The 27,749-nt window shown below is 35.8% G+C and overlaps 3 protein-coding genes across 3 annotated transcripts in view; all 3 read left to right on the top strand.

Moving 5' to 3' along the window:
* Positions 1-271: 271 nt before the first annotated feature.
* On the top strand, positions 272-3,904 carry Gcs1 (mannosyl-oligosaccharide glucosidase). Its single transcript, XM_070295982.1, has 5 exons — positions 272-593; positions 966-1,020; positions 1,197-1,404; positions 1,564-1,754; positions 1,832-3,904. The coding sequence occupies exons 2-5, from the start codon at positions 992-994 to the stop codon at positions 3,885-3,887; spliced, it is 2,484 nt and encodes an 827-aa protein (XP_070152083.1). The 5' UTR covers positions 272-593; positions 966-991; the 3' UTR covers positions 3,888-3,904.
* Positions 3,905-4,526: 622 nt separating this feature from the next.
* Positions 4,527-7,709, top strand: LOC138932990 (Actin-related protein 1). Its single transcript, XM_070295368.1, has 8 exons — positions 4,527-4,590; positions 4,752-4,978; positions 5,337-5,401; positions 5,808-6,134; positions 6,388-6,697; positions 6,797-6,970; positions 7,059-7,121; positions 7,249-7,709. Exons 2-8 carry the CDS (start codon positions 4,931-4,933, stop codon positions 7,390-7,392), a joined length of 1,131 nt encoding a protein of 376 aa, XP_070151469.1. The 5' UTR covers positions 4,527-4,590; positions 4,752-4,930; the 3' UTR covers positions 7,393-7,709.
* Positions 7,710-9,873: 2,164 nt separating this feature from the next.
* The window catches only part of Liprin-alpha (PTPRF interacting protein alpha), a 29,853-nt gene continuing 11,977 nt past the window's right edge, over positions 9,874-27,749 (top strand). The window contains exons 1-7 of the mRNA XM_070296436.1: positions 9,874-10,194; positions 12,536-12,876; positions 18,739-18,840; positions 19,053-19,217; positions 19,842-19,916; positions 20,124-20,219; positions 21,028-21,281. Coding sequence (XP_070152537.1) covers positions 12,628-12,876; positions 18,739-18,840; positions 19,053-19,217; positions 19,842-19,916; positions 20,124-20,219; positions 21,028-21,281 — 941 coding nt within the window. The 5' untranslated portion in view covers positions 9,874-10,194; positions 12,536-12,627. The remainder of the gene's footprint in view (positions 10,195-12,535; positions 12,877-18,738; positions 18,841-19,052; positions 19,218-19,841; positions 19,917-20,123; positions 20,220-21,027; positions 21,282-27,749) is intronic.

Below are 27,749 nucleotides of genomic sequence, written 5' to 3' on the forward strand. Positions count from 1 at the left end.
AGTAAACGCTTTATTTGTATAATATATACAATTCTATTGGATAAATAAATATATAAAAACTGTTAAGTAACATATTTCGTGTTAATTCAAAAAGCTCATCTTTATTAATAGATAGTGTTTAAATTTTATTATATATATGAATTAACTTTGAGAATTTCATTTATTGTGTAAAATTTTTTAACATTTTAAATGTCTACTAATGTTTTCTATCTGATTAACGCCATTTTTTATTTATTTGAATTTAAAGTATAAATATATATTTTACATATCCTTATTAATGATTTTTGTATATTAATGCATATATGGGGTATGTGTGCGTGCGCGCGCGCGCGCGCGCGCCTGTGTGTATTGAACTTTAGGCGCAATGCGCGATATGTATTACATTACATATATACATACATTGATAGCATAACGGTGATAGAAACGCGAAAAAATTAAAATAAAGAATCCTAGTACTATGCACTTTATTTGTACTTTATAGTGACAGCGCGGCTGTGATATATATTATTGAATAAGTATATTTATCGTTTGCAAGTATCGTAAAATTTAGAAACAACGTGAGAAGCGATCGACGTGGGATAACCTAAGTTGACGTACGTGCCATATGTCCGAGAAGGAGTATGGTGATTTAAAATAATTTTGAACGTCGTAGAGGGAAGCGTGTCTCATATTTTTTATTTTGCTACGGAAGGTTTCTTTAGGTTTTTTGTAATCTGCAAATTACTCGTGATAAACAAACTTTTTATACATCATCTTTTATTTAGATAACTTTGTGATTTTAATACGTTAGCTTTAGAGATTTGATATAAATTTTGAGGATATATATATGTGTGCCTTTATTTAAATTTCTTTTATTTACTATTATACACACATCTTAACATGTATATGTATGAAAATTAACATTATCGTGTGATTATACTAGGACAATGTAAATTAAACGTGATTAATAGAGATTTATACAATAGATTTTTAGTAAATCATGGGATAATCAATGAGAATTCTTTCTATATGTAAAAACATGTAAGTAAAAGATACAAAATACATTTCTTTGATTAGTTATGTAATGTTCAATGAAAATAATTTTAAGTATAAAAATAATGTACATAGTTACATATAAACCTTGAATATCCATGCATCTAGATATATAGTGAGATACAGATTTGTTCCCTAGTACATTAATCATCTTTTGATTCCAGTATAATTAAAATGGCAAGAAACAAAATGCAAGAAAAACACACAAAGATAAAAGCTAAACTTGTGAACGCAAGCTCTGCTAAGACAAGTAAAAGCTTACCATTATCAATGAATTTTATAATTGCTGCTATATGTATTGCTATTGCAGCATGGTTTGGATTCAAAGGTTATCTTGAAACAAGAGTAAATACCCCATATAATGTAGAAAAGGCATGTAAATTATTGCAAATAATACAATCATGATTATGCATAGTGTAAAATTAATTACATTATACACACGCGCACACACACACACACACACACATATATATATATTCAAATCTTTGTAGACTTATAATATCATTAATTTGAATATTGTTTGAAAACTAGCTAGTTACCACATCTGGTTTGGATGTTCCGGATAGATATTGGGGCACTTATAGATCCAGTGTATATTTCGGTTTAAAAACAAGAGATCCGCATTCTTTGGTGACTGGTTTAATGTGGTATTTTCCACGTTTTCTACGGTACGACGGAAACGGATTCAGACATTGGTGCGACCAAGGTGATAAATTAGACAGGTACTGTAAGCAGAATCTTCTTAACTTCAATCAGATAAAGATTTTGCTAATGTAGCTAATCAAAGTTTAAACATCAGATATGCATGGCTGGAGCATGATGGACGAACGTTTGGTATTCAAGAAATAATAGATAGTTCTGTAATTATAAGAACGACATTCGTCAAAAGGCCAGGCGGATATCATGGTGGTGACTGGACTGCAAGAATCGCAGTATTGCCAGAAAAGAAACACGATAAAAGGGAAGAAGTATCGCTGTTATTTTATACCGCTATTGAGGAAAGCACAAAAGGTTGGATAAAGGCTAATCTAGGAGATTACAACCGCTTGACGGGAATAGAGGGAAACACGCAAGGATTAGGATCCTTCATTATAAATCTAAATTTACTAAATGGTACTGTAGAAGAACATTCCTTTCTAGTAACAGTCGCGTCTGGTCTAAATGTATTAAAAGAAACGGTTTTGCAAAATCTTCGTATTGCGACTGAAAAAGGATCTATGGAGAAACATGTAGTTTTAGCTGGTGAACAACTGGTTTCATCGTTCGATGGCAAGAAAGAGGATCCAAATTTTATAGTTACTCAAGTAACAGGAAGAGCTCCTTTCGAGATCGAAATTAATTACGAATCTGGCAGCTTCAGTAATAGAATAGACAAATTAACAGGCAAGAACTACGACGAGGCTCTCGAGAAACAGAGACAACTATTTTCGAAAAAATTTGAGAATGTTTTTAAATTAAAATCCAAGGGATACACAGACGACGAAATAACATTCGCAAAGATGGCATTCTCAAATCTCCTAGGTTCAATAGGTTATTTCTATGGAACTTCACAGGTGCAAAGTATATATACCCAAGAACCCGTGCCTTATTGGAAAGCACCTTTGTACACTGCTGTACCTAGCAGAAGTTTCTTTCCTCGTGGCTTTCTATGGGATGAAGGTTTTCATGGTTTACTCATCTCAATCTGGGATATAGAGATAGAGTTGGACATTATAAGTCATTGGTTCGATCTGATGAATGTCGAAGGTTGGATCCCAAGAGAGATGATTTTGGGCCAGGAGGCTCTGGCTAAAGTGCCCGAAGAATTCGTTACTCAAATGAGTACTAACGCCAATCCGCCCACATTCTTCCTAACACTAGATTTTATACTGCAGCATAAAGAGCAGGAATTATTGAAACATAATTTTAAACTGCTCGATAAATTATATCCACGTTTGCAGGCGTGGTTCTCGTGGTTCAATATCACGCAAGTCGGCGATCTACCTGGCACATACAGATGGCGAGGCAGAGATGAGACAACTAATAGAGAATTGAATCCCAAAACGCTCACATCCGGTTTGGACGATTACCCCAGAGCTTCCCATCCGAATATCGCCGAGCGTCACGTCGACTTACGTTGCTGGATCGCCTTCGCCGCTCGGGTTATGGCTAGAATCGCTGAAACATTGAATTATTCGGCAAGTAAATATGAAGAAACATTCCAGTATCTATCCAATAACAACTTGTTGAACAAACTGCATTGGTCATCGAATACACAAGTATATTCCGATTTCGGTTTACATACCGATAAAGTAATCCTACGGAAATTCGCATCACCATCTCACAAACAGAGATCTCATACGCAGTCTTTGGAAATGATACGCGTCGTATTGGAGGATCCCTCTTTAAAATACGTCGATACAACCTTTGGATATGTGTCGCTGTTTCCTTTCATTCTGCAAATCGTTGAGCCTGACTCGCCACAATTGGGGAAGATACTGCAAGATCTACGGGATCCTGATTTGTTGTGGACCAAATATGGATTGCGTTCACTCGCGAAAATATCGCCACTGTATATGACGTACAATACGGAACATGATCCGCCTTACTGGCGCGGTTCTATCTGGATAAATCTCAATTATTTGACGGTACGGGCCGCGTATTATTATTCTAACGTAAAAGGCCCACATCGAGAAAATGCGAGAAAGATATATGAAGAGTTGAGAAAGAATTTGATACAAAATATTATTAAGCAATATAAAAAAACCGGATACTTGTGGGAACATTATAATAGCGTCGATGGAGAAGGCAGAGGAAGTCATCCTTTCACTGGTTGGACTTCCTTGGTTGTATTCCTTATGGCAGAAATATATTAAATATTTTCGAACGCGTATACGCAAGTATATGTGAATGCACATACACACATTATATTTACACATATACATTTTATTAAATTTTATCATTAGAAACCTTTTTTACCAAAAGCGAACCCAAAAGATGCTGTAAAGTGTGCTGTAAAGCTTAAAATTATTAGATTAATTTATTGACAACATTATATTTTGTGTGAGCGCGCGCGCGCTAGCATAGAACCTAAGGCAGGATTCACAGCTTGGTAGAAAAGCAGAGGCCAATCAGAACTCTTGTTAAAAAAAGCAGAATGTACTGCTTATTTTCAACGCGAGTTCTGATTGGCTTCTACTTTTCTTCCAAGTGTGAATCCAGCCGCAGGGAAAATTTACACCTTGGCAGAAAAGCAGAAGCCAATCAGAACTTGTGCTAGAAAAGCAGAAGCCAATCAGAACTCGCGCTGAAAGTAAGCAGTACATTTTGATTTTTTAGCGCGAGTTTTGATTGGCCTCTGCTTTTCTGCCAAGATGTGAATCCGGCCTTACTGCTTAAGTTTTTTTATGTGTTTGGGCCCTTAAAATAAAAGAAGATACTATGGATTAATAATATATATTTATATAAGGCGTTTTCCAGCAAGGTACACAGATGACACAGTGTACTACACATTGACTGCGATCGGGAAGACGCTAGAAATGTTTCGAAGTATTGCATTAACCAATCAGGACAAAAACGGTAAATATATACTATACATACAATAAACGCAAAGGGCACGAACCAGAGTATGTCCTTTTCTACGTGCATCCCCCCCCCCGCACCTTTCCACGAATAAAGGCAAACGCTCGGTCTAGGTATACTATGTTTATGGTATAATCTTATCAAATTCTATTTTGTAGTTGGTACTCCTGCTCGCGACGCACTTCTCGAAACGTTTCTCACTTTGCGGGATCGCTGATGACTCCCTTCAGACGTCTGCAGACGCTTTGCCTCGATCAGTGGACAAGTATATGCTTGTAAGATCACGATTTGACTTTTCGAGTGAAATTAAATTGCGTAGACGTTTCTGTTTTGTATTATGGAGCCGTACGACGTAATCGTCAATCAGCCGGTGGTTATCGATAACGTAAGTGCCTGCTGTTCAATTTCTTACATATCCATGCTACCGGAAGAGAATGAGGGAGAGAGAGAGAGAGAGAGACAGAAAGCGATGTGTCAAACTTCATTGAGTAACATCGCTCACCAATATCGATAAGAACGTCGTAATCTTTGCTTAAAAAAAATACGACGTTTTTCTCTATTTGTATTATTGTTTGCGTTTATATTAAATTTTGGTTCCAAACAAAAATACTGTTGAAAATTATTATCGATATCATCGGCGGTTCAATCGGTGATGATATCAACAGGATATATGCAAACTCTTTCTCTTTCCATAGTTTTGAAAATGCTGCTTTTAAATATGTTCCTATTTTTGTTCTGCTTAGGGATCTGGTGTGATCAAGGCGGGGTTTGCGGGCGATCAGATACCAAAATGCAGATTTCCGAATTAGTAAGTATCAAAGGGAACATATATTAATTAACATTTATAACAATGCCATTTATTTTTGGTTGATTGATAGATAACAAATTGTTTCTAATAATATAAAATGTATGTTTTTATTATAAGAAAATGTTTTTATAGCAAAAACGATATTGATATTTAAACATTTTAAATGATTGCAACTTAAGTGATACAACCATACAATTTGTTTGCATTCAAAATAATATGCTTTATTGAATAATAATAAATTAAAACTTAGTTCAGACAAGATATGTATATTTAATATTAGTAGGATAATTTGTCATATGTAAAAGAATTTTAGAATAAACTGTACTTTCTTACTAACTTATATATTGATGTGTAATATTGGCATTATCGGTTAGAATAAAATTTAGTATATAATTTCTTTCTTTAGTATTGGGAGGCCAAAACATGTACGTGTTATGGCTGGTGCTTTAGAGGGAGATCTGTTTGTGGGTCCAATAGCAGAGGAACATCGTGGCCTTTTATCCCTTCGGTATCCAATGGAACATGGCATAGTTACAGATTGGAATGATATGGAACGCATTTGGTCTTATGTTTACAGTAAAGATCAGTTAGCAACATTCAGCGAGGAGCATCCTGTCTTACTTACAGAAGCACCTTTGAATCCAAGAAAAAATCGTGAAAAGGCAGCTGAAATATTTTTTGAAACGTTTAATGTTCCAGCTTTATTTGTTTCTATGCAAGCTGTACTTAGCTTGTAAGTAACCTTTGACAATAAGCGGGAAAAATAATTTACAAGTAATCTTTTTACTATTGAAATTTATATAATCTTGTAATTATACCACATTTCTGATAATCAAAAAAAAATTTTTTTTTTTTGAAATATATAACAATAATTTTTCGTAGTCTTTGTTATTTACTAGTATTGATACTTTTGTGTGTTAATTTGAAGTTTTACAGCAAATAAATATAAGAGTTTATATTATATTTTTTATTATTTTTTGATACAGATATGCCACAGGTAGAACCACAGGAGTGGTTTTAGACGCTGGTGATGGTGTTACACACGCTGTACCTATTTATGAAGGTTTTGCTATGCCTCATAGTATAATGCGAGTTGATATAGCAGGACGTGATGTTACAAGACATCTTAGATTACTTTTACGCAAGGAAGGTATTAATTTTAAAACTACAGCGGAATTTGAAATTGTCAGAATAATTAAAGAGCGAGCGTGCTACCTTGCTAGCAATCCACAAAAGGAAGAAACAATAGAAACGGAGAAATTTCAATATATATTACCTGATGGCAGTCATTTGGAGGTAATAACGGACAAAAAAAAAATTTAATTATACAGAATAAAATATGTGAATATTACTTTAGATGTGACTATTTTCATCTGTAAATCATATTTAATATAGATTGGTCCGGCACGATTTAGAGCTCCTGAAGTGTTGTTTAGACCAGATCTGATAGGTGAAGAATGCGAAGGTCTTCATGAAGTCTTAACATACTCCATTCAGAAGTCTGATTTGGATTTGAGGAAAGTTTTATTTCAAAATATTGTACTTTCGGGAGGATCAACATTATTTCGCGTAAGCAGAAAAATTTTATATTCTCATCTTTATTATTTTGACAAAAGACTTTCTTGCAATAATATAACAAAATTTTCTCACATCTTAGGGTTTTGGTGATAGATTATTGTCGGAGATTCGTAGAATGTCACCAAAAGACATTAAAATAAGGGTAAGAAAACAATAAATAAGATAAAGAGCGAAAATAAAACAAATTTCAGGATAAAGATGAAAAAAATTGACAATTTAGTGCGTTCATAATATTGTATAGATGATTATGTATATTTTTGATACAACAGATATCTGCGCCTCAAGAACGATTGTATAGTACTTGGATTGGTGGTTCCATTTTGGCTTCTTTAGATACCTTTAAGAAAATGTGGGTGAGTAAAAGAGAGTTTGATGAAGATGGTATACGGGCTATTCATCGTAAGACATTTTGAATTTAATTTAGAGAATCTTTCGAGAGTGTTATATATCGCGAATAATTTTATTATATCACAATACGAAATAATGGCATACTCGGCACAATAACAAAATGTATTGCGGTAAATATATTAATTATTTATTTATAGATAATTGCACGCGCGCGCCTGTATAATTTTTACATCATATTTCAAGGAATTATTATTTCTGAATTTCTAATTATATTTTTAAGACTTTTGAGCCTTTATTGTTGTTATTTGAGTTACGCCATATAAATCCATGTCATATTGAATTATGGTGTCAGAAATCATATAAATTTTCCTCTTGCAAAGTACATAGAAATATATATATATATATATATATATATATATATATATATATATAACTTTTTAAAACTATTAGCTTTTTTTGTATCATTATTTGTGTGCAATAATATATATTAGTAAAACATATTCTTTTTTTTATTTATGTATTAATAAATAGCTGCAAAACTTGATTAATTGCTGTACAGTTTATTTGCTTTTTTTAAATATGATACACATGCAAATGAGTTGTACATGCATTTATTAATGCAAAATAATAAAAAAGGGGAGTTTACAGTATATTTCGCCAATTTTTTACCATCAAGTATGAGTAACAAATTAGAGAAAAAAGTGTTTTGCAAAAAAAAATTTAGAAGATTTATTGCTTTTGGTATCATAATTTAATATGGCTGCAATGAGAAAACGGAAACATTAAAGGCCAGTTGTAATTCAAAAGTATATAGTTTATTTTGATAGATATATACATACAGATTTCGATATACAGTTATATGTATATTGGATATTTCTGCAGATTGCAAGACATAATGCATAAAGAAATAAAAGCGAACATATTAAAATCCTTTACAGAAATGTAAATATCTTTTGAAATCAATCAAATCGATCAAGGTCAAACATGTCAAATTTTCAATTTTAATGTTTATTTATATGTGCTCAGCACTGTCATATATATTATAGTGGAGTACAATTTTTAAAAAAATGCTATATTTTGTCTCTTTAATAAAATGAAACAAAATATTCTGGAATTTCCATGTGCAGTAATATTTATGCAAAGCATTTGTAAATATGTACGCTTTTCCTAAAATAAATCTATATAGTCTTTATAAGTGCATGTGATTGAAATATAGATTTTTACAACTGTATTGTAACATCGAGATTTGTAGCTTTACATTAAGTAATTGTTTCCAATGTATTTTGTATCACATAAACCATTAATTTTTGTAACGTATTAAATGCTGAAGAAAAAAAAACACAAAATATCAGGATATTTTTTATTTATATAATATATTTAATATATAGCTGCGATAAGAAAAAGAATAGTTTGTAGACATTTTCTGCCAAAAAATTTATCAATTTTTTTATCATTGCACAAGGAAACAAGATTATATTGGAAAATAACAAGTGGCAATATAATAGATCAGATTTAATTATATAATTATTTGTTGCAATTAATATACAATGTATATTGTGTACTAGAAAAAAAATATCGCGAGCATTAAGAAAAATTGATTAGCGATTATTATATTTTAATATATCGTATATAACGAAAAATAAAATATGAAATGCTGTAATGCAGAAATGTAATATTTAAAAAATGTGTTTAAATATTTTACTTTAAGAATAATTTGCAGGGGGATATATCTATATTCAAAATAATGTAAGAAGCGTTTGTGTATCATTACTAATTATTTAACAAATGTATGTTTATTTAAATAAACAATTGTGCAACGTTTAGAAAATACATGTAAAATTCGTCGCTAAATGCCGGTATATCGCACAATATAATCTTGATTTTATTATTTCTTTACGAGTTCAAATTATAAATAACGATCAATACATTCTACTATTACACAATATATTTTATTAAAGCATAGTGATATTATATTAGAATAGAATATAAAATATAACTGGATTCTGTAATACGCATTGGCATTTCAAATTGTAAGTTGTCGGCTATCAGAAATATTGATGGAATTTTTCAAGTTTCCAGTGCGCATGCGTCATAGAGAATGTCTAGAGTTTTAATCAGATTTTGGGAATTTTCTGTTTGATAGCCAATCAGCACGTTCGATAAAGTTCTTGTCGTATGAATGTAATTGGTTTATTCTTTGTAGCTAAGCTTATTGCACAGTGAATAAAAAAAAAAAAATATAGAGATATGGATATATTTTAAAGTTGAAAAGAAAGAAAAGAAAAACAAAAAGTGAAAAAAAGTTTAGTTACAAAAAGAACAAACTTTAATATTAGCCATAGAGAAGAACACGTAAAAAGAAAGGGAGATTAGTCTGCAACGTGCGATGACTTTCGATAACTCGTCACTCGTCTAGAGTAGAGTCCCTAAAAGATAAGGATTCGAGAGATTCTAAACTCGTCAAACTCGTCGATCTTGACGCGCCCTCTATTGGTTGCGACAGTTGACGATGGCGGTGGCGGTGGCGGTGGCAGTGGCGGCGACGGCGACGGCGGCGCCGTTCGGGCGGAGTCGGGCGCGCCTTCGGTGACGGCGCAGACGGCGAGTACGGCGACTGACGTCATGGCGCAAGATGGCCGCCGGTATCGGGAATGGTGTAGCGGTGTAGCGTAGACGAGGCTGGGCGGTAGAAACGAATCCCGGGGAATAGGTGTGTCGGTGTTTCGGCGTCGCGCGCGAGATAACACGCCGTCGGGATGATGCCCAGCCGCGTCGTCGTCATCGTCGCCGCGGGCTGAGATTTGACTTGGAGTTTCGGCGCCACTCGCCGTTCATCGCTCGCTAGCACAGTGTTCCTCGTACGAATCGTACGTACAAATAGGCGCTGCATTTCGCATTTCGCGTTCTGTCTCTTTCTCTCTCTCACATATTCTCTCCTCTTTATTCTGTCTCTCTCATCTCCTCTCCCCTCCCCTCCTCTCCTCTCCTCTCCTCTCCTCTCCTCTCCTCTTCTCTCGTCTCCTCTCCTCTCCTCTCGTCTCCTCTCGTCTCCTCTCCTCTCTTCTCCTCTCCTCTCCTCTCCTCTTCTCTTCTCTTCTCTCCTCTCCTCCTCTCTCTTATTGCCACTGGGAACATATATGTAATCAAACGTGTCACACAACATCTTTCCTTTTTCTATACAGCCAAAAGATTCTCGATCCTCTTTCGTAAATTTCTGTTACTGTGTATTTTTTTTGTACAAGAGGGACGGGTTTTCCGAAGCTCGGTGATTAAAAATCGAAACAAGAGCTAAGGAGGTAGGAGCTAGGAGTGAAGATCGGAATACGGATTGACGTTTGCCGAGAGATCTGAGAGAGCGAAAACGAGGTGGCGCCGGCTTTCTTCCGGGCGATAACCACGCTTCGTGCTCCGTAGAAGTGTGGGAGTCCCGAGTCCCGGCCACCGAACCACTCGAAAGCCCCATCAAAAATCGCGATACTGATTGCGAGCGAGATATTTCGAGATAGCGGACGTCTCCCCCCCCCCCTCTCTCTCTTTATATCTATCTTTCCCTTTCTTTCCCTCATTTTCTCTCGTCGTGAGTGTTTCGTGAAATTATCCCGGACGTAGCATCCATACGTAGTAAAGAACGGATTGATTGAAGTAGAGAGTGACAGAGATACTGTGTTAAAAAAAGAACACTAAAGAAAAGGACCAAGCTCCAAGATGTAGAGATCGGGAGAAGAGGAGAAAGCTGAAGAATGCTCTTTCGCGGGCTTCAAAAGAGACAAATGAGATATATTTTAGAGAAAGAAATGTGGAAATCGAAACAGGATTGAATTACACTAACAATTAGATTCATAGCCGATTCATTGTTTTGTGAAACGACAGAGGTTTTTTGAAAAATAAATAATTGATCGAGAGAGAGAGAGAGAGAGAGAGAGAGCAAGTTTCCACCTTGAAATTCGTTCACGAGGATAAGAACAAGAATACGAAAAATAAAAACGCAAAAGTTTTTCGATGGTCCAGACGACTGATTCTTTTGGAAAGATAAGATAAGACAGCGATTCGTGGTCAATGTATCGATGTGCTGTCAATCGATTTATCATGTTGCTAAATGCGAGATTCGAATGAAGAAACGGACCGATCTTACTGAATTTGGCACAGAGATGCGATACAAGTTTGTATACATTCAATCACAAGATGTTATCTCATCGTGTCATAAAATCTGAAAAAATAGAGTGCTAATATCGTGTCGTTAAAACCAGAGGAACGAGGAAAAAGGATATATTTGAAGGAGCAAAACTTGCGCGAGTCCTCCAAATGGTTAGATATCCAATAAGAAAGGAAGGAAGGAAGGAAGGAAGTAAGAGGCCGATAAGATAAACGGCCTTTGGATTTGACTGTTGTGCGCGCGAGCTTGTCTCTCTCTCTCTCTCTCTCTCTCTTTTGCGTGACTGAAAGTCGCGAAATCTAATGTCGTATACGCGATCAAGTCGAGGCAAGTGCTTATGCACGCGCTCAAAGAGGAAGCGTGCGAGTCTCCGTCACTTGCATAATCAAAGCAAATGTACCGTGATGGCGAAGAACTTTGGAGTCGCGACGTGTGCATGTCATTGAAGCGGTATCGCGCGAGGAAAGGACGCACGCGGAGAGTCGACGGGCAAAATGACCAAGTGAGGAATTGCGAGCGGTTAGATCGCGACGAACGACCGAGGGTGAGAGAAAGAGAGAGAAAAATGAGAGGAAGGTTGGGGGAGAAAGAGGGGAAGGGCAAAGCGCGAGAGAGAAGTACGAGAGTACGAGATAAGCAGGATCGGGAATAACGAGATATCGGGTCCGGAGGAGCGCGCGCACGAATTCCTGCCGGTTTCCGTTTCTTCTCCTCCCCTCCCTTCCCCTCTCCACTCCTCTCCTCTCCTCTCCTCTCCTCTCCTCTCCTCTCCTCTCCTCTCCTCTCCTCTCCTCTCCTCTCCTCTCCTCTTCTCGTCTCGCCTCACCTCGTCTCGCCACGCTTCATATCTATCTATCTATCTGTGCGTGTGTGTGTGATTTGAGTGCGCGTGTGCGGCGTGTCATCCCTCTATCTGCTGCTGCTGTGTGTATGTGTGTGCGTGCGTGTGTGCGTGTCACGCGATATCGTACCGTTTACATCACGTGCACGCGCGGGCTCGCCTGTGTGTATGTATGTATGTATGTATGTGCGATTCACCGGTGATTCTCTCGTAGATCCGATGTGGGTGCGTGAATAACGAGAAAAAGAAGTTATCATAATCTTGACGAGAATAACGGCCACGCTGTGACAACGTACAACTCGCAAAATGTGGAATATGATGTGCGATGTGATGCCAACGATCGCGGAGGACAGCATGAGCCAGCGGAGCTCGCAATTCTCCGGCGAAGACGGAAACTTCGAGCAGTTGATGGTGCAAATGCTGGACGAGCGTGATAAGATGATGGAATCGATGCGCGAGCATCAGGAACGACTGCAGGAGATGGAGGCGCGGCTGGCGGAGGTTGAGAAGGAACGGGACGCCCTGAATCGACAGCTCAACGCGAATATTCCTCAGGTAAATCAATCCTCTATCTAGTCAAGGTACTATTATCTCTTTACTTTATGTCTCTGCGCGGCACCTTCGCTACCCGATGACTCGCGGTCCAACGATCGCGTAAATAGCGATAGTAACGATTATGAATCTAACGTAAACAAAAGGAGCCATTCTCTTAGCACGCCTTTCGAAACCGCGGATAAAGTTTGCAAACATGATCTTTACTAGAAATTAATACGTTGAAATTCCGGATCGGACACTATAACGATATGCAATGTTGAATTTGCGAGATCCCCTCCCGGAGACTACTTTTAATATACTTTACGCGAGCGATCGTGAACCATGATCTGGCAATCGGTCCGTAAATGTTTACATAACGATAGTAACGTTGCACAAGTGATTTAACGTCACTATACTTGCGCGCGCGCGCGCGCGCGCACGCGCCTTATCTTTGTACTCGTCCCACTTTGCGCGAGATATGCACGTTACTAACACCGTAATTAACTCCTTGTTTAGTGCGTTTTACTTTACCGTTTAAAAGCTCACTCGTGCTCCTGTCTCTCGTCATAAAACAAGCATAAATATCTTTCCATTTCAATTAGCTTCCTTCGAGATAAGGGTTTTTATTCATTATCACCAGAAACATCCTAGATATCTCGGGTCCTCGAGTTGTCTTTATCATCTTTATCATCTTTTCGCCGGTAGGTCTAATATCGTAATAAAATAAAAAATAAAGTATCACTTTTTATGGTGGAATGATCGAAAGTTCACTCATTTCTTCCAATAAATTTTGAGGTTTCTAAATAAATGTGCGATAAAATACGCTTTATTCTTCATTCAATTTCATTAATTTTAATTTAACACGATAGTATTTTGAGAATACATACATATACGCGTACGCATATGTGTGTGTGTGTGTGTGTGTGTGTGTGTGTGTGTGTGTGTGTGTGTGTGTGTGTGTGTGTGTGTGTGTGTGTGTGTGTGTGTGTGTGTGTGTGTGTGTGTGTGTATGTGTGTGCGTGCGTATTTTTTTAATAGTGTCTGGCACGTTCGTGTATTCATCTATTCTTTTTTTTTTGTAATACTTGGAAAATATACCTTTTTTTTATTTGCGTCGCACGTTTCTTCGCGTGCTCCGTTTACTTTGCGTTCGCAAACGGAAAGAATTAATCATCATTGACGCATTGGATATATAAATATATATCATCATAATGGATGTAGATATACGATAGATAATGCACGCGGTGTGCGCGATACAACAAAATTTATGCCAACAGAGAAATTAACTCCAATTTCGAATATATGGACGAAATTGTATGTTGATCACTTTGCATTTAATTACCCGCAAAACTTTTCCCTAGACTTTTACATTTTCATCGAATTATTCTAATCCGAGCATATATATAGAACATATATATATATATTAATCTTAATACATTAGTTCTAATCTGATAATTTTTTGAGTAGAGAGATTCTTTTAAATATACGAGTGTATAATTGCAACGTAGAGGAAAGTATACTTACTATAGAAATATTTATGTGTATTATAATATGTTTGTTGAAGATGAATTGTGACGGGTTTCTTGCAAAGAAAACGTTTGCTTGTTGGAACTGCTTACACGCAAAGAGATATACATATATACAATGTGCGTACGTTTACCAATTTTTTATCGCGTCTTTTTTTACCCAATGATGCGAGTCTTTTGCCGCCTAGAAAATTGCTCGATGACGTGTTGGCGACATGCTTTTTACACATGTCTCGTAGCCCGGAGGAAACGGTGATCGCAAAATCTCATAGTCATAGACGCATCGTAGCGTTACCTTGAATCAGGTGCTCTCGAGAATATAGGAATTTTCCCATTCTCACGGCATTTTATTTCTTACTTTTTAAGATTCGCACGGGAGAACAGGAGAGGGACGAAGGGAGGGAGGGATGGTAGATTGTTAAGATAAAATGCATAAAACTGTTTTAAATTGAAGATTTTATTTTTAATCATTTAATTCATTCGTGTTATATTTATATTTTAAAAAGAGAAAAATTGTATGTTTAAAATATTTAAAAAATGATTTTTCTGTACATATATTTCGTATATATGTGTGTTTCTCTATGTTTTCTAAATATAGATTTAAAACAGCTTGGAAAAATAAACTTTTCGATTATGTGGGGATGATTAGCTAATTTTAAGCTGATCTTGTCCTATAGTCCTGCCTTTCTACAAACGGAATAATTTTTATTATAGAATTTAATCTTAAGCTTTTATTTTGCATTAATCTTTTTAAATTTTTATTAACTTTATTATTCTTATTGTAATATAATATGTATATATTATGCTTTTAGCAATTCTTTATTTGAAAATATATACGTTTTATAAGTCTCCCTTTCCCTCCATCGCACACAAATTAATTAAAATATTTAAAAAAATCTTATTAATATATTAAAGAGTAAGAATACACATTCATATATCGCGCTTTATTGAATATAATATTATACAATGCATAGAGATTGCGCGTTGCCGCGTAATTTCCGACACGTTTTTTGCTCTCTTTCCGAATATGTCCACAACTTTTTTTTTTTTTTTTTTTTATACTTTTGGCGACGAAAGAGCGGAAGCTTTCGCACGCGAGCAGCATTCTCGGACACGATCAATAATCACGTGCAATCCCTGGATATTTTTTTTTGTTGTCGCTAAAAATTGCGAAAAAGATATGCATATATAGTTGCGTTTCCCAAAAATTATCCATTTTCAAATATATATTCAAGGTATATGCGCGCGCACGTACGTATATGTGTACGATTTTGGATTTCTCTGATTCTACTAGTTTCGAATAAGCGCAAAGTAACATTTAGCATTTAATTGTTAAAAGCAAGGTATCTTCTTAAACATTTGATATATTCTCTTAATAATTATTTACATATTCTACGCGAGATTGCAATTCCTCAAGAAGCACATAACTCGTTTGTAAATGCAGAGAGGAATGATCGGTGTCGTTAATTTTATTTAATGCGATTTCGAGGCTACGATACCTCGTTCTATGAAAAAAGTAAAAAGTTGGAGATGTTAAAACACGTAAAATAAAATACTAAAACTGTTGCGACAAAATACGCAAAAACCGACGTAAGACGCACGAGTTTGCGCTTTGTTTCAATTGCAAATAAACGTTAGATTTTTTTCGCGGATCAAGATTACAACATGTATTTTCTTGCTATTCAAATTTATGTTTTTGCACTCGCGAGGAGATGACTTCGAGGGCCGAAATATTTTGAATAAATTTTATTTCGATAGAAAATCCATCGCGCGATATTTATGACGCTAGACTTTCTAATTTTGAATTAAAATAATAAAATTAATTTTACGTGATTCAGTTGATTATTATTGTTACTAAAATTAAAAACTTGACATTACGTCAGATTTATTAAGCGCCAAAATTGATAAACGTTCAAGTTTTATTTTTTTGTCACGTTATTTAATAGTTTAATTAAGTTGGTACAAAGATTTTTGTCTTCTATCAAGTTTTGTTTCAAATAAGATATTATTGTCTTAGGCTTATTAAAAAAAAAAAAAAAAGGATTATGTGTGTGAGAAAAACTTATATTTTGTCATATACATGTAAAAAGTATTATTAAAACGTGTGCTTTAGCTAGTAATAATCGACAGCAGGATCACATATTATATCACGTTGTACGCATATGTATAAGTGAATTGTATCGAGTAACGTTGAAAGAGAGAAAGAGGGGGGGGGGGAGGGGCATGAAATGAGAAAGAATTTACATTGATTGTAGGTAAAGGGACAAAAATTTGCGAAACAAAACAAGCACACGAGCGAGTGAGTGCAATGTACGCGCTTAGTCGATCAATACCCACCCCACCTATCCGTTTACAAGCGCATGAATGAACTTCGCCTTTTACACACTACTCGCGATCGGGGAGCTGGGGATAGTACATGGTACGTAGTTTTCTATTGTACTTACCCCCGCACACTACATCTTATACAAGAACCGTTTTAACTGGACGTAATGATCTTAACTTACTGATGGATACAATTATGAATCAAAAAAATATTATATATATATTGTATTATTTGTAAATAGTTTGCGGACAGCGGTTGCGAGCATCATCTACATCGGATATATATGTAATTACAGCTATGACAAGCGTTAATAGAATTGAATATAATTCACGGAAAAGAACACATCTATCTATGTAAATATATCCATGTGTCTCTAACAAGTTTAAATTTGCATCGAGACGTCTTTGACGAAATGGAAATATCGCCGAGTATGATTTACGTGTGGCCATAATACTAAGCCCTGTTGACTTTCCATCTGGTGTATATTACGATCTCCAGAAACGGTTTTACATACATACATACATACATCTTACGAGTTGATGCGAGTCAATACGATGATATCACTCTCGCGATCAAAAGGAATCTAAAGAATTCCATTATCGTATTATACCTATGTGTTATATACACACGATAGATTTAATTTGTGAAAACTATTTGCGAATCCTTTATGCATTTAGTCATGAAATTTGTAGTTGCAGATAATAGATAGATTGAGGCGCGTCCCTTTGATCTACGTCTACGTATATACGAACATCAACAACACGGGCGATTGCGACAGCACAAAATTATTAAAAAAAAAATTAATTATACAAATATATATTTCTCAGAAAGATATAAAAATAAATGTTGAAAAAATTAATATAAAACTTATATCAAATATATATATATCTCGTTATTACACTTGATGACGCTATCAAGATTTTTTTGCCCAAGTTATTTAATTCTGTGATAAAATTTGCAGAATTGAATTATCCTCCTTTTATTCGCATAACGCGCGGTTAAGTGCGACACGAAATGTATAATCTATCATGGTAATGGTCGTCGGAGGAGACACTTGCGTGGGCAGACACTTTCTCTTGGCTGAATGCCATTTGATTAAAGAACGATTAAGTAACGTCGATGCAACGACGATCAATGATAATGATGTCGTCGAAAGCAACGGTAGTATGTAATCTCGTATAAGTATATACATCTTTCTATGTGCATCTTTCTTTCATCGCTGCTACATCTGGCGCGTCTATCTAACTATTGTAATAAATACATATCGTTTAAACGATCCTAATTTTGGATAAAAGTTAAGCGCATGGAAAAGTATCTTAATTTAAACATAAATATTCGTCCCATTATCGTTGCTCAAGAGTATTTTGGTCAGGGTTTTTTCGTGACACAAACATATCTTGTGGAACAGACTCCGTTTAGTTCTCGATTATCCAACAACGCGAAAAAATATATTTGCACCATTCATTGTATACTATTGCAGGTGATTTTTCGGAATGTTCTCCTTTTTTTACACAGGGAGTTACTTTTTTCTTTTAAACCGTAATTTTTTCCGATTAATTTTGAGACAATATTTTTCTTAACGAAAATATCAAAGCGCAACTTTTCCATTCCTTCAACATTATATATACACACATTTTGCTAACTTTTTCCAATTATAACGTTATGCATCAAAATAAAATCGACTTTAAATTGATTAAATTGATCATATTATCTATCTATTTATATTGTACAATCTAAAGCACTTAATTTTTAAAAAGATTTGATTTCCATCATTTATAACACGAAAACTATGAATATTTTGACATATTTTTTCAAAGGGAAAACCGACTCAAAACCGGCTCATTTATATTTTATGCTGACTTGTTTATCAAGAATTGAATGGATTTTAATATTGAAAGTGCTGATATCTTGATAAATAAAAATAATACAAACCGCAAATATTTTCCCGCAATTAAAATGTCCGGTAATAGTTCTATTATTATTTTCCGTTTATGTAATACTAATGTGTGACATTTTATATATATTTCTTTATAGGAATTCTCGCAGCTGACAAAGGAATTGGCAGCGGCACGAGAGAGTATCTTGGAAAGAGAAGAGGAGATTTCCGAATTAAAGGCAGAACGAAACAATACACGCGTGCGTAGCCAAAGTTTTCTAATTTTTTCATTTCTTTATAACCTAACGAGATCTTTACCTAGATTCTTTAATTATTTTCTTCATAAATAAATAAAGATTTAAAAATCTTTAAAGCACAATATATATAATAAATAAGTATAACAATAAATAAAAATTGAGGCCATTAATCGATGTGACTCGATTAATGTAACGTAATTTATCGTTGCTTGTAGCTTTTGCTCGAACATTTGGAGTGTTTAGTATCACGACACGAACGGTCGCTCAGGATGACAGTTGTGAAACGTCAAGCCGCCGCACAATCCGGGGTGTCGTCGGAAGTAGAGGTACTCAAAGCTTTGAAAAGCCTTTTCGAGCATCACAAGGCTTTGGATGAAAAGGTATATATGTCATTCTATCTGGTATTGCTATTTGTCTCCCATCTGCCATTTGTGTTATCTGATTCCGGTTTATCACAAATCAAGAACAATTGATTTATAAACGTTTTTTTTATGTGTGATAAAAAAATATAAAATATTCTTGCGGTATGCGCAAAAAAAGTTTAATGAAATTATTGACAAATAAAATAGAAACGCATCACAATTATAACGCGTACACTATTTGATTTATTATTTTCATCTTATAATCGGTATATACATGCTTAAGCGGCAAAAAAAAAACTTCTTTACGCTCCTATCAATTCGCCGCGTGTTTAATCAATATACCGAAATGACAATGAAGCAATGCACATACGTACGATGACGTTGCGTTATATTGTATCATCGTACTTGTGTTTGTGCGTGTGTATGTGTGTGTGTGTGCGTGTTGTTTATTACATATCAAATATATCTTGCCGCTTGTATGCATCGAATCCTTCTCGGTATAAAGCAAGACAGTGTTTTAAATCAATATTAAGATGCCTTATTATTATTTGCTTAAAATTTCAGTTATTTCTATCAAAAATATATATGCATATATAAACGACATGTGTAGGTGAAGAGTTAATGTTGCTGCTGAACTTTTAGGTACGTGAACGTTTGCGCGTGGCCCTCGAAAGAAATACGAGTCTTGAGGAAGAGTTAGCCCATACCAAAGAAGAAGTGAGTTTTTTGCGTTTTATTAAATTTAAAGATTCAAGAAATTTTTTCAGCGAAAATTTAATTGAGACTTTAAAATCGCATAGATGCATATAAATTTTTTTTTTTTTTTTTTTTTTTTCGGGAGAAAGAAAGAAGAAGCAATATGTAAAATGACTGACTGATACTGCGACCGTTATCGCCACCGTTAATGTGATCGTGTGGTTGCAGCTCCAGCAGTATAAAGTAAGCGGTCATCCACCAAAAGCTATAGAAGATAGGCCCAAAGAGAATGGACAGGCAGACGAAGGTCAGCAACAGAATAAGGTATTAAAAACAAATTGTCAATGTGATTTTTTAATCAAACATGTGTGCACAAGCATTCACAGATATTCACATATAAACACGTCGCTTTCATATCTCGCGCCAATCATGGATAAATGGAAATGTTTAAAATCTGTTTAAGAGTCGTGAAATGCATCTATGGAATTTTTTCTCACTTTGCATGTTTCTCACGTTTAGCATAAGCCTTCCTTTATCATTTCCCTGCCTATTTGTTGATGTTTAGAATTTTTTTTTTTTGTTTTAACTTATTGTTGAAGTCTGTATCAAAAGCTTCTACTTTGAGCTTGTTTAAAAGATGTGAGTCGAAAAAATCAGGTTATCGGTAATACAATCAATTTCTTTTATAATGTTTAATATCGATGAATTTTTTTGTCGCCTTAATTTCATAATAAAAATTAACGTAATTAACGTAATTTTAAAATTATATATCTTTCTCACCTTATCATTTCATTACAACATTTTCCATGTTTCATGTCATAGAAAAATATTAAAAATTACATAAAATAATACATAATGTGACCATGACCATTCATCGTTTACGTATTTACTTTTCAAAATAACATTAAAAGTGTACTTGTACACTTGTCAGATGATAAATGATAGTGAGTCATTCTTTTTTTGTTTTTAACTCATCGATTCGCACATTCATACGAATGTATTTACCATAGTGTCGTGCATGATAGTCGTACATTCGCGTAGTTGTGTATACGTAGTTTTTTGGGAAGTGTGCGGCGATGCAGGACAGGCAATGCGAGCAAGGCATTCTGAATGTAGTGTTGTGATCGGGCAGAATGAAATTCAACAGACAACGAGCCAGCAGCATCAACAACATCAATCGCAACAGCAACAACAACCGGTACAAAAACCAGGTACGGAGAAGTCAGCTGAAGTCGGCAGTAGGCTCAGCAATGGAAGTCTCGATTTCACCGAGCAGGACTCAACAGTACGAGTAATAGACTTACAAGCCACTCTCGACAAGCAGGTACGAATTAATACTATACGGCGAAAACCGGCTAAAAAAATTCAACTGTTACAAAACATCAGGTAGTCCTCCATCTCTGTATGCAAATATATGTATAAAGATCACGATTAATTTTCATAGTCTTATCATCACAACACATTTCTACCTTTCTTTTATTCCGAACGACCAAACTTGCGTACATAGCGATCTCTGCTTTGTGCGCAAAAAACGTATATCCTCAATTTCGTTAACGTTGCACAAGAATTTTTGATTAAACTCACTTACTGACACGTAACTAAGACGTTCCGAACGAACAAAACTTGCGTACATAGCGATTTTAACAATGTATGCCGTGAAGCGGTCTTCTCAATTTCCTTGATGTTGCACAAGAATTTTTGACTAACTCACTTACTGACTCGTAACTAAGACGTTCCGACGAACAAAACTTGCGTACATAGCAATTTTAACAATTTGCCGTGAAGAGGTTCTTCTCAATTTCCTTGATGTTGCACAAGAATTTTAGACGATTCTCACTTACTGACTCGTAACTAAGACGTTCCAAACGACCAAAACTTGCGTACATAGCGATCTCAACTTTGTGCGCAAAAAGACATATATCCTCAATTTCCTTGATGTTGCACAAGAATTTTAGACAAATCTCACTTACTGACACGTAACTAAGACGTTCCGTACGATTAAAACATGCGTACATAGCGGACTCAGCTTTGTGCGCAAAAAGACATATATCCTCAATTTCCTTAATGTGGTACATGAATTTTCTACTAAACTCACTTACTGACACGTAACTAAGACGTTCCGATATAACAAAACTTGCGACCATTGCGATTTTAACAATGTATGCCGTGAAGCGGTTCTTCTCAATTTCCTTGATGTTGCACAAGAATTTTAGACAAATCTCACTTACTGACACGTAACTAAGACGTTCCGAAAGAACAAAACTTGCGTACATAGCGATTTTAACAATGTATGCCGTGAAGCGGTTCTTCTCAATTTCTTTGATGTTGCACAAGAAATTTAAACAAATCTCACTTACTGACACGTAACTAAGACGTTCCGAACGATTAAAACTTGCGTACATAGCGGTCTCAGCTTGCGCGCAAAAGACATATATCCTCAATTTTCTTAAAGTGGTACATGAATTTTCTACTAAACTCACTTACTGACACGTAACTAAGACGTTCCGAACGAACAAAACTTGCGACCATTGCGATTTTAACAATGTAAGCCGTGAAGCGGTTCTTCTCAATTTCCTTGATGTTGCACAAGAATTTTAAACAAATCTCACTTACTACACGTAACTAAGACGTTCCGAACGACCAAAACTTGCGTACATAGCGATCTCTGCTTTGTGCGCAAAAAAACGTATATCCTCAATTTCGTTAACGTTGCACAAGAATTTTTGATTAAACTCACTTACTGACACGTAACTAAGACGTTCCGAACGACCAAAACTTGCGTACATAGCGATCTCTGCTTTGTGCGGAAAAAAACGTATATCCTCAATTCGTTAACGTTGCACAAGAATTTTTGATTAAACTCACTTACTGACACGTAACTAAGACGTTCCGAACGAACAAAACTTGCGTAAATAGCGATTTTAACAATGTATGCCGTGAAGCGGTTCTTCTCAATTTCCTTGATGTTGCACAAGAATTTTTGACTAAACTCACTTACTGACTCGTAACTAAGACGTTCCGAACGAACAAAACTTGCGTACATAGCAATTTTAACAATGTATGCCGTGAAGAGGTTCTTCTCAATTTCCTTGATGTTGCACAAGAATTTTAGACGATTCTCACTTACTGACTCGTAACTAAGACGTTCCAAACGACAAAAACTTGCGTACATAGCGATCTCACCTTTGTGCGCAAAAGACATATATCCTCAATTTCCTTGATGTTGCACAAGAATTTTAGACAAATCTCACTTACTGACACGTAACTAAGACGTTCCGTACGATTAAAACATGCGTACATAGCGGACTCAGCTTTGTGCGCAAAAAGACATATATCCTCAATTTCCTTAATGTGGTACATGAATTTTCTACTAAACTCACTTATTGACACGTAACTAAGACGTTCCGATATAACAAAACTTGCGACCATTGCGATTTTAACAATGTATGCCGTGAAGCGATTCTTCTCAATTTCCTTGATGTTGCCACAAGAATTTTAGACAAATCTCACTGACACGTAACTAAGACGTTCCGAAAGAACAAAACTTGCGTACATAGCGATTTTAACAATGTATGCCGTGAAGCGGTTCTTCTCAATTTCTTTGATGTTGCACAAGAAATTTAAACAAATCTCACTTACTGACACGTAACTAAGACGTTCGAACGATTAAAACTTGCATACATAGCGGTCTCAGCTTTGCGCGCAAAAAGACATATATCCTCAATTTTCTTAATGTGGTACATGAATTTTCTACTAAACTCACTTACTGACACGTAACTAAGACGTTCCGAACGAACAAAACTTGCGACCATTGCGATTTTAACAATGTAAGCCGTGAAGCGGTTCTTCTCAATTTCCTTGATGTTGCACAAGAATTTTAAACAAATCTCACTTACTGACACGTAACTAAGACGTTCCGAACGACCAAAACTTGCGTACATAGCGATCTCTGCTTTGTGCGCAAAAAAACGTATATCCTCAATTTCGTTAACGTTGCACAGAATTTTTGATTAAACTCACTTACTGACACGTACTAAGACGTTCCGAACGAACAAAACTTGCGTACATAGCGATTTTAACAATGTATGCCGTGAAGCGGTCTTCTCAATTTCCTTGATGTTGCACAAGAATTTTTGACTAAACTCACTTACTGACTCGTAACTAAGACGTTCCGAACGAACAAAACTTGCGTACATAGCAATTTTAACAATGTATGCCGTGAAGAGGTTCTTCTCAATTTCCTTGATGTTGCACAAGAATTTTAGACAAATCTCACTTACTGACACGTAACTAAGACGTTCCGAAAGAACAAAACTTGCGTACATAGCGATTTTAACAATGTATGCGTCGTGAAGCGGTTCTTCTCAATTTCTTTGATGTTGCACAAGAAATTTAAACAAATCTCACTTACTGACACGTAACTAAGACGTTCCGAACGATTAAAACTTGCGTACATAGCGGTCTCAGATTTGCGCGCAAAAAGACATATATCCTCAATTTTCTTAATGTGGTACATGAATTTTCTACTAAACTCACTTACTGACACGTAACTAAGACGTTCCGAACGAACAAAACTTGCGACCATTGCGATTTTAACAATGTAAGCCGTGAAGCGGTTCTTCTCAATTTCCTTGATGTTGCACAAGAATTTTAACAAATCTCACTTACTGACACGTAACTAAGACGTTCCGAACGACCAAAACTTGCGTACATAGCGATCTCTGCTTTGTGCGCAAAAAACGTATATCCTCAATTTCGTTAACGTTGCACAAGAATTTTTGATTAAACTCACTTACTGACACGTAACTAAGATGTTCCGAACGACCAAAACTTGCGTACATAGCGATCTCTGCTTTGTGCGGAAAAAAACGTATATCCTCAATTTCGTTAACGTTGCACAAGAATTTTTGATTAAACTCACTTACTGACACGTAACTAAGACGTTCCGAACGACCAAAACTTGCGTACATAGCGATCTCTGCTTTGTGCGCAAAAAAACGTATATCCTCAATTTCGTTAACGTTGCACAAGAATTTTTGATTAAACTCACTTACTGACACGTAACTAAGACGTTCCGAACGAACAAACTTGCGTAAATAGCGATTTTAACAATGTATGCCGTGAAGCGGTTCTTCTCAATTTCCTTGATGTTGCACAAGAATTTTTGACTAAACTCACTTACTGACTCGTAACTAAGACGTTCCGAACGAACAAAACTTGCGTACATAGCAATTTTAACATGTATGCCGTGAAAAGGTTCTTCTCAATTTCCTTGATGTTGCACAAGAATTTTAGACGATTCTCACTTACTGACTCGTAACTAAGACGTTCCAAACGTCCTAAACTTGCGTACATAGCGATCTCAACTTTGTGCGCAAAAAGACATATATCCTCAATTTCCTTGATGTTGCACAAGAATTTTAGACAAATCTCACTTACTGACACGTAACTAAGACGTTCCGTACGATTAAAACATGCGTGCATAGCGGACTCAGCTTTGTGCGCAAAAAGACATATATCCTCAATTTCCTTAATGTGGTACATGAATTTTCTACTAACTCACTTACTGACACGTAACTAAGACGTTCCGATATAACAAAACTTGCGACCATTGCGATTTTAACAATGTATGCCGTGAAGCGGTTCTTCTCAATTTCCTTGATGTTGCACAAGAAATTTAACAAATCTCACTTACTGACACGTAACTAAGACGTTCCGAACGACCAAAACTTGCGTACATAGCGATCTCAGCTTTGTGCGCAAAAAAACGTATATCCTCAATTTCGTTAACGTTGCACAAGAATTTTTGATTAAACTCGCTTACTGACACGTAACTAAGACGTTCCGAACGAACAAAACTTGCGTACATAGCGATCTCAGCTTTGTGCGCAAAAAAAACGTATATCCTCAATTTCGTTAACGTTGTACAAGAATTTTTGATTAAACTCACTTACTGACACGTAACTAAGACGTTCCGAACGAATAAAACTTGCGTACATAGAGTTTTTAACATTGTATGCGTGAAGCGGTTCTTCTCAATTTCCTTGATGTTGCACAAGAATTTTAGACCGATTCTCACTAACTGACTCGAAATTAAGACGTTCCGAACGAACGAAACTTGCGTACATAGCGATCTAAGCTTTGTGCGCAGAAAACGTATATCCTCAATTTCGTTAACGTTGTACAAGAATTTTCGACTAAACTCACTTACTGACACGTAACTAAGACGTTCCGAACGAACAAAACTAGCGTACATAGCAATCTTAACAATGTATGCCGTCAAGCGGTTCTTCTCAATTTTCTTGATGTTGCACAAGAATTTTAGACAAATCTCACTTACTGACACGTAACTAGACGTTCCGAACGACCAAAACTTGCGTACATAGCGATCTCAGCTTAGTGCGCAAAAAATTGTATATCCTCAATTTCGTTAACGTTGCACAAGAATTTTTGATTAAACTCTCTTACTGACACGTAACTAAGACGTTCCGAACGAATAAAACTTGTGTACATAGCGTTTTTAACATTGTATGCGTGAAGGGGTTCTTCTCAATTTCCTTGATGTTGCACAAGAATTTTAGACGATTCTCACTAACTGACTCGAAATTAAGACGTTCGAACGAACGAAACTTGCGTACATAGCGATCTAAGCTTTGTGCGCAGAAAACGTATATCCTCATTTCGTTAACGTTGTACAAGAATTTTCGACTAAACTCACTTACTGACACGTAACTAAGACATTCCGAACGAACAAAACTAGCGTACATAGCAATCTTAACAATGTATGCCGTCAAGCGGTTCTTCTCAATTTCCTTGATGTTGCACAAGAATTTTAGACAAATCTCACTTACTGACACGTAACTAAGACGTTCCGAACGACCAAAACTTGCGTACATAGCGATCTCAGCTTTGTGCGCAAAAATCGTATATCCTCAATTTCGTTAACGTTGTACAAAAATTTTTGATTAAACTCACTAACTGACACGTAACTAAGACGTTCGAACGAACAAAACTTGCGTACATAGCGTTTTTAACATTGTATGCGTGAAGCGGTCCTTCTCAATTTCCTGATGTTGCACAAGAATTTTTGACAAAATTCACTTACTGACTCGTAACTAAGACGTTCCGAACGAACAAAACTTGCGTACATAGCGATCTCTGCTTTGTGCGCAAAAAAACGTATATCCTCAATTTCGTTAACGTTGCACAAGAATTTTGATTAAACTCACTTACTGACACGTAACTAAGACGTTCCGAACGAACAAAACTTGCGTACATAGCGATTTTAACAATGTATGCGTGAAGCGGTTCTTCTCAATTTCCTGATGTTGCACAAGAATTTTAGACGATTCTCACTTACTGACTCGTAACTAATGTCACGTCTCGATATTCGAAGTTGATAAAAAAAATTAAATCTAAATTATTAATACAAAGCTATTTTCTGACGTGACTATACTAAATTCTATGATAATAGTAAATTAGAGTTTACTCAATTAAATTGAATAAGATATGTACGCCTTTTAGATGTTTTATTTCTTTTCGGTCACCCTGCATTCACCGGGTCTACCGGGGATCAGAAGACTGACAACTTGTCCGTATAAGGCGTTAACTTACTTAGGAATATACGTCGTTGGGTTGGATTCCTCCTGCGACGATCCCTCGAGATTGAATATTTATATATGTTCTTCTTAATTATAATAATGTAGGCTGATGTTGGAAGAATAGGTAGCCGGAACGTAGTAATAATTGTAGAGTCGAATTATAGTAGTATATAACACTTTATTTTATGTTCAACGTTAAATTGTATTATTATTACAGTCGCTATGCTAGTACTCTGCGTTGATACCACTGCTT

Source organism: Polyergus mexicanus, unplaced genomic scaffold (genome assembly GCF_030449975.1).
Source record: "Polyergus mexicanus isolate NDT 795.1 unplaced genomic scaffold, iyPolMexi1.0 SCAF_5, whole genome shotgun sequence".
Lineage (NCBI taxonomy): Eukaryota > Metazoa > Arthropoda > Insecta > Hymenoptera > Formicidae > Polyergus > Polyergus mexicanus.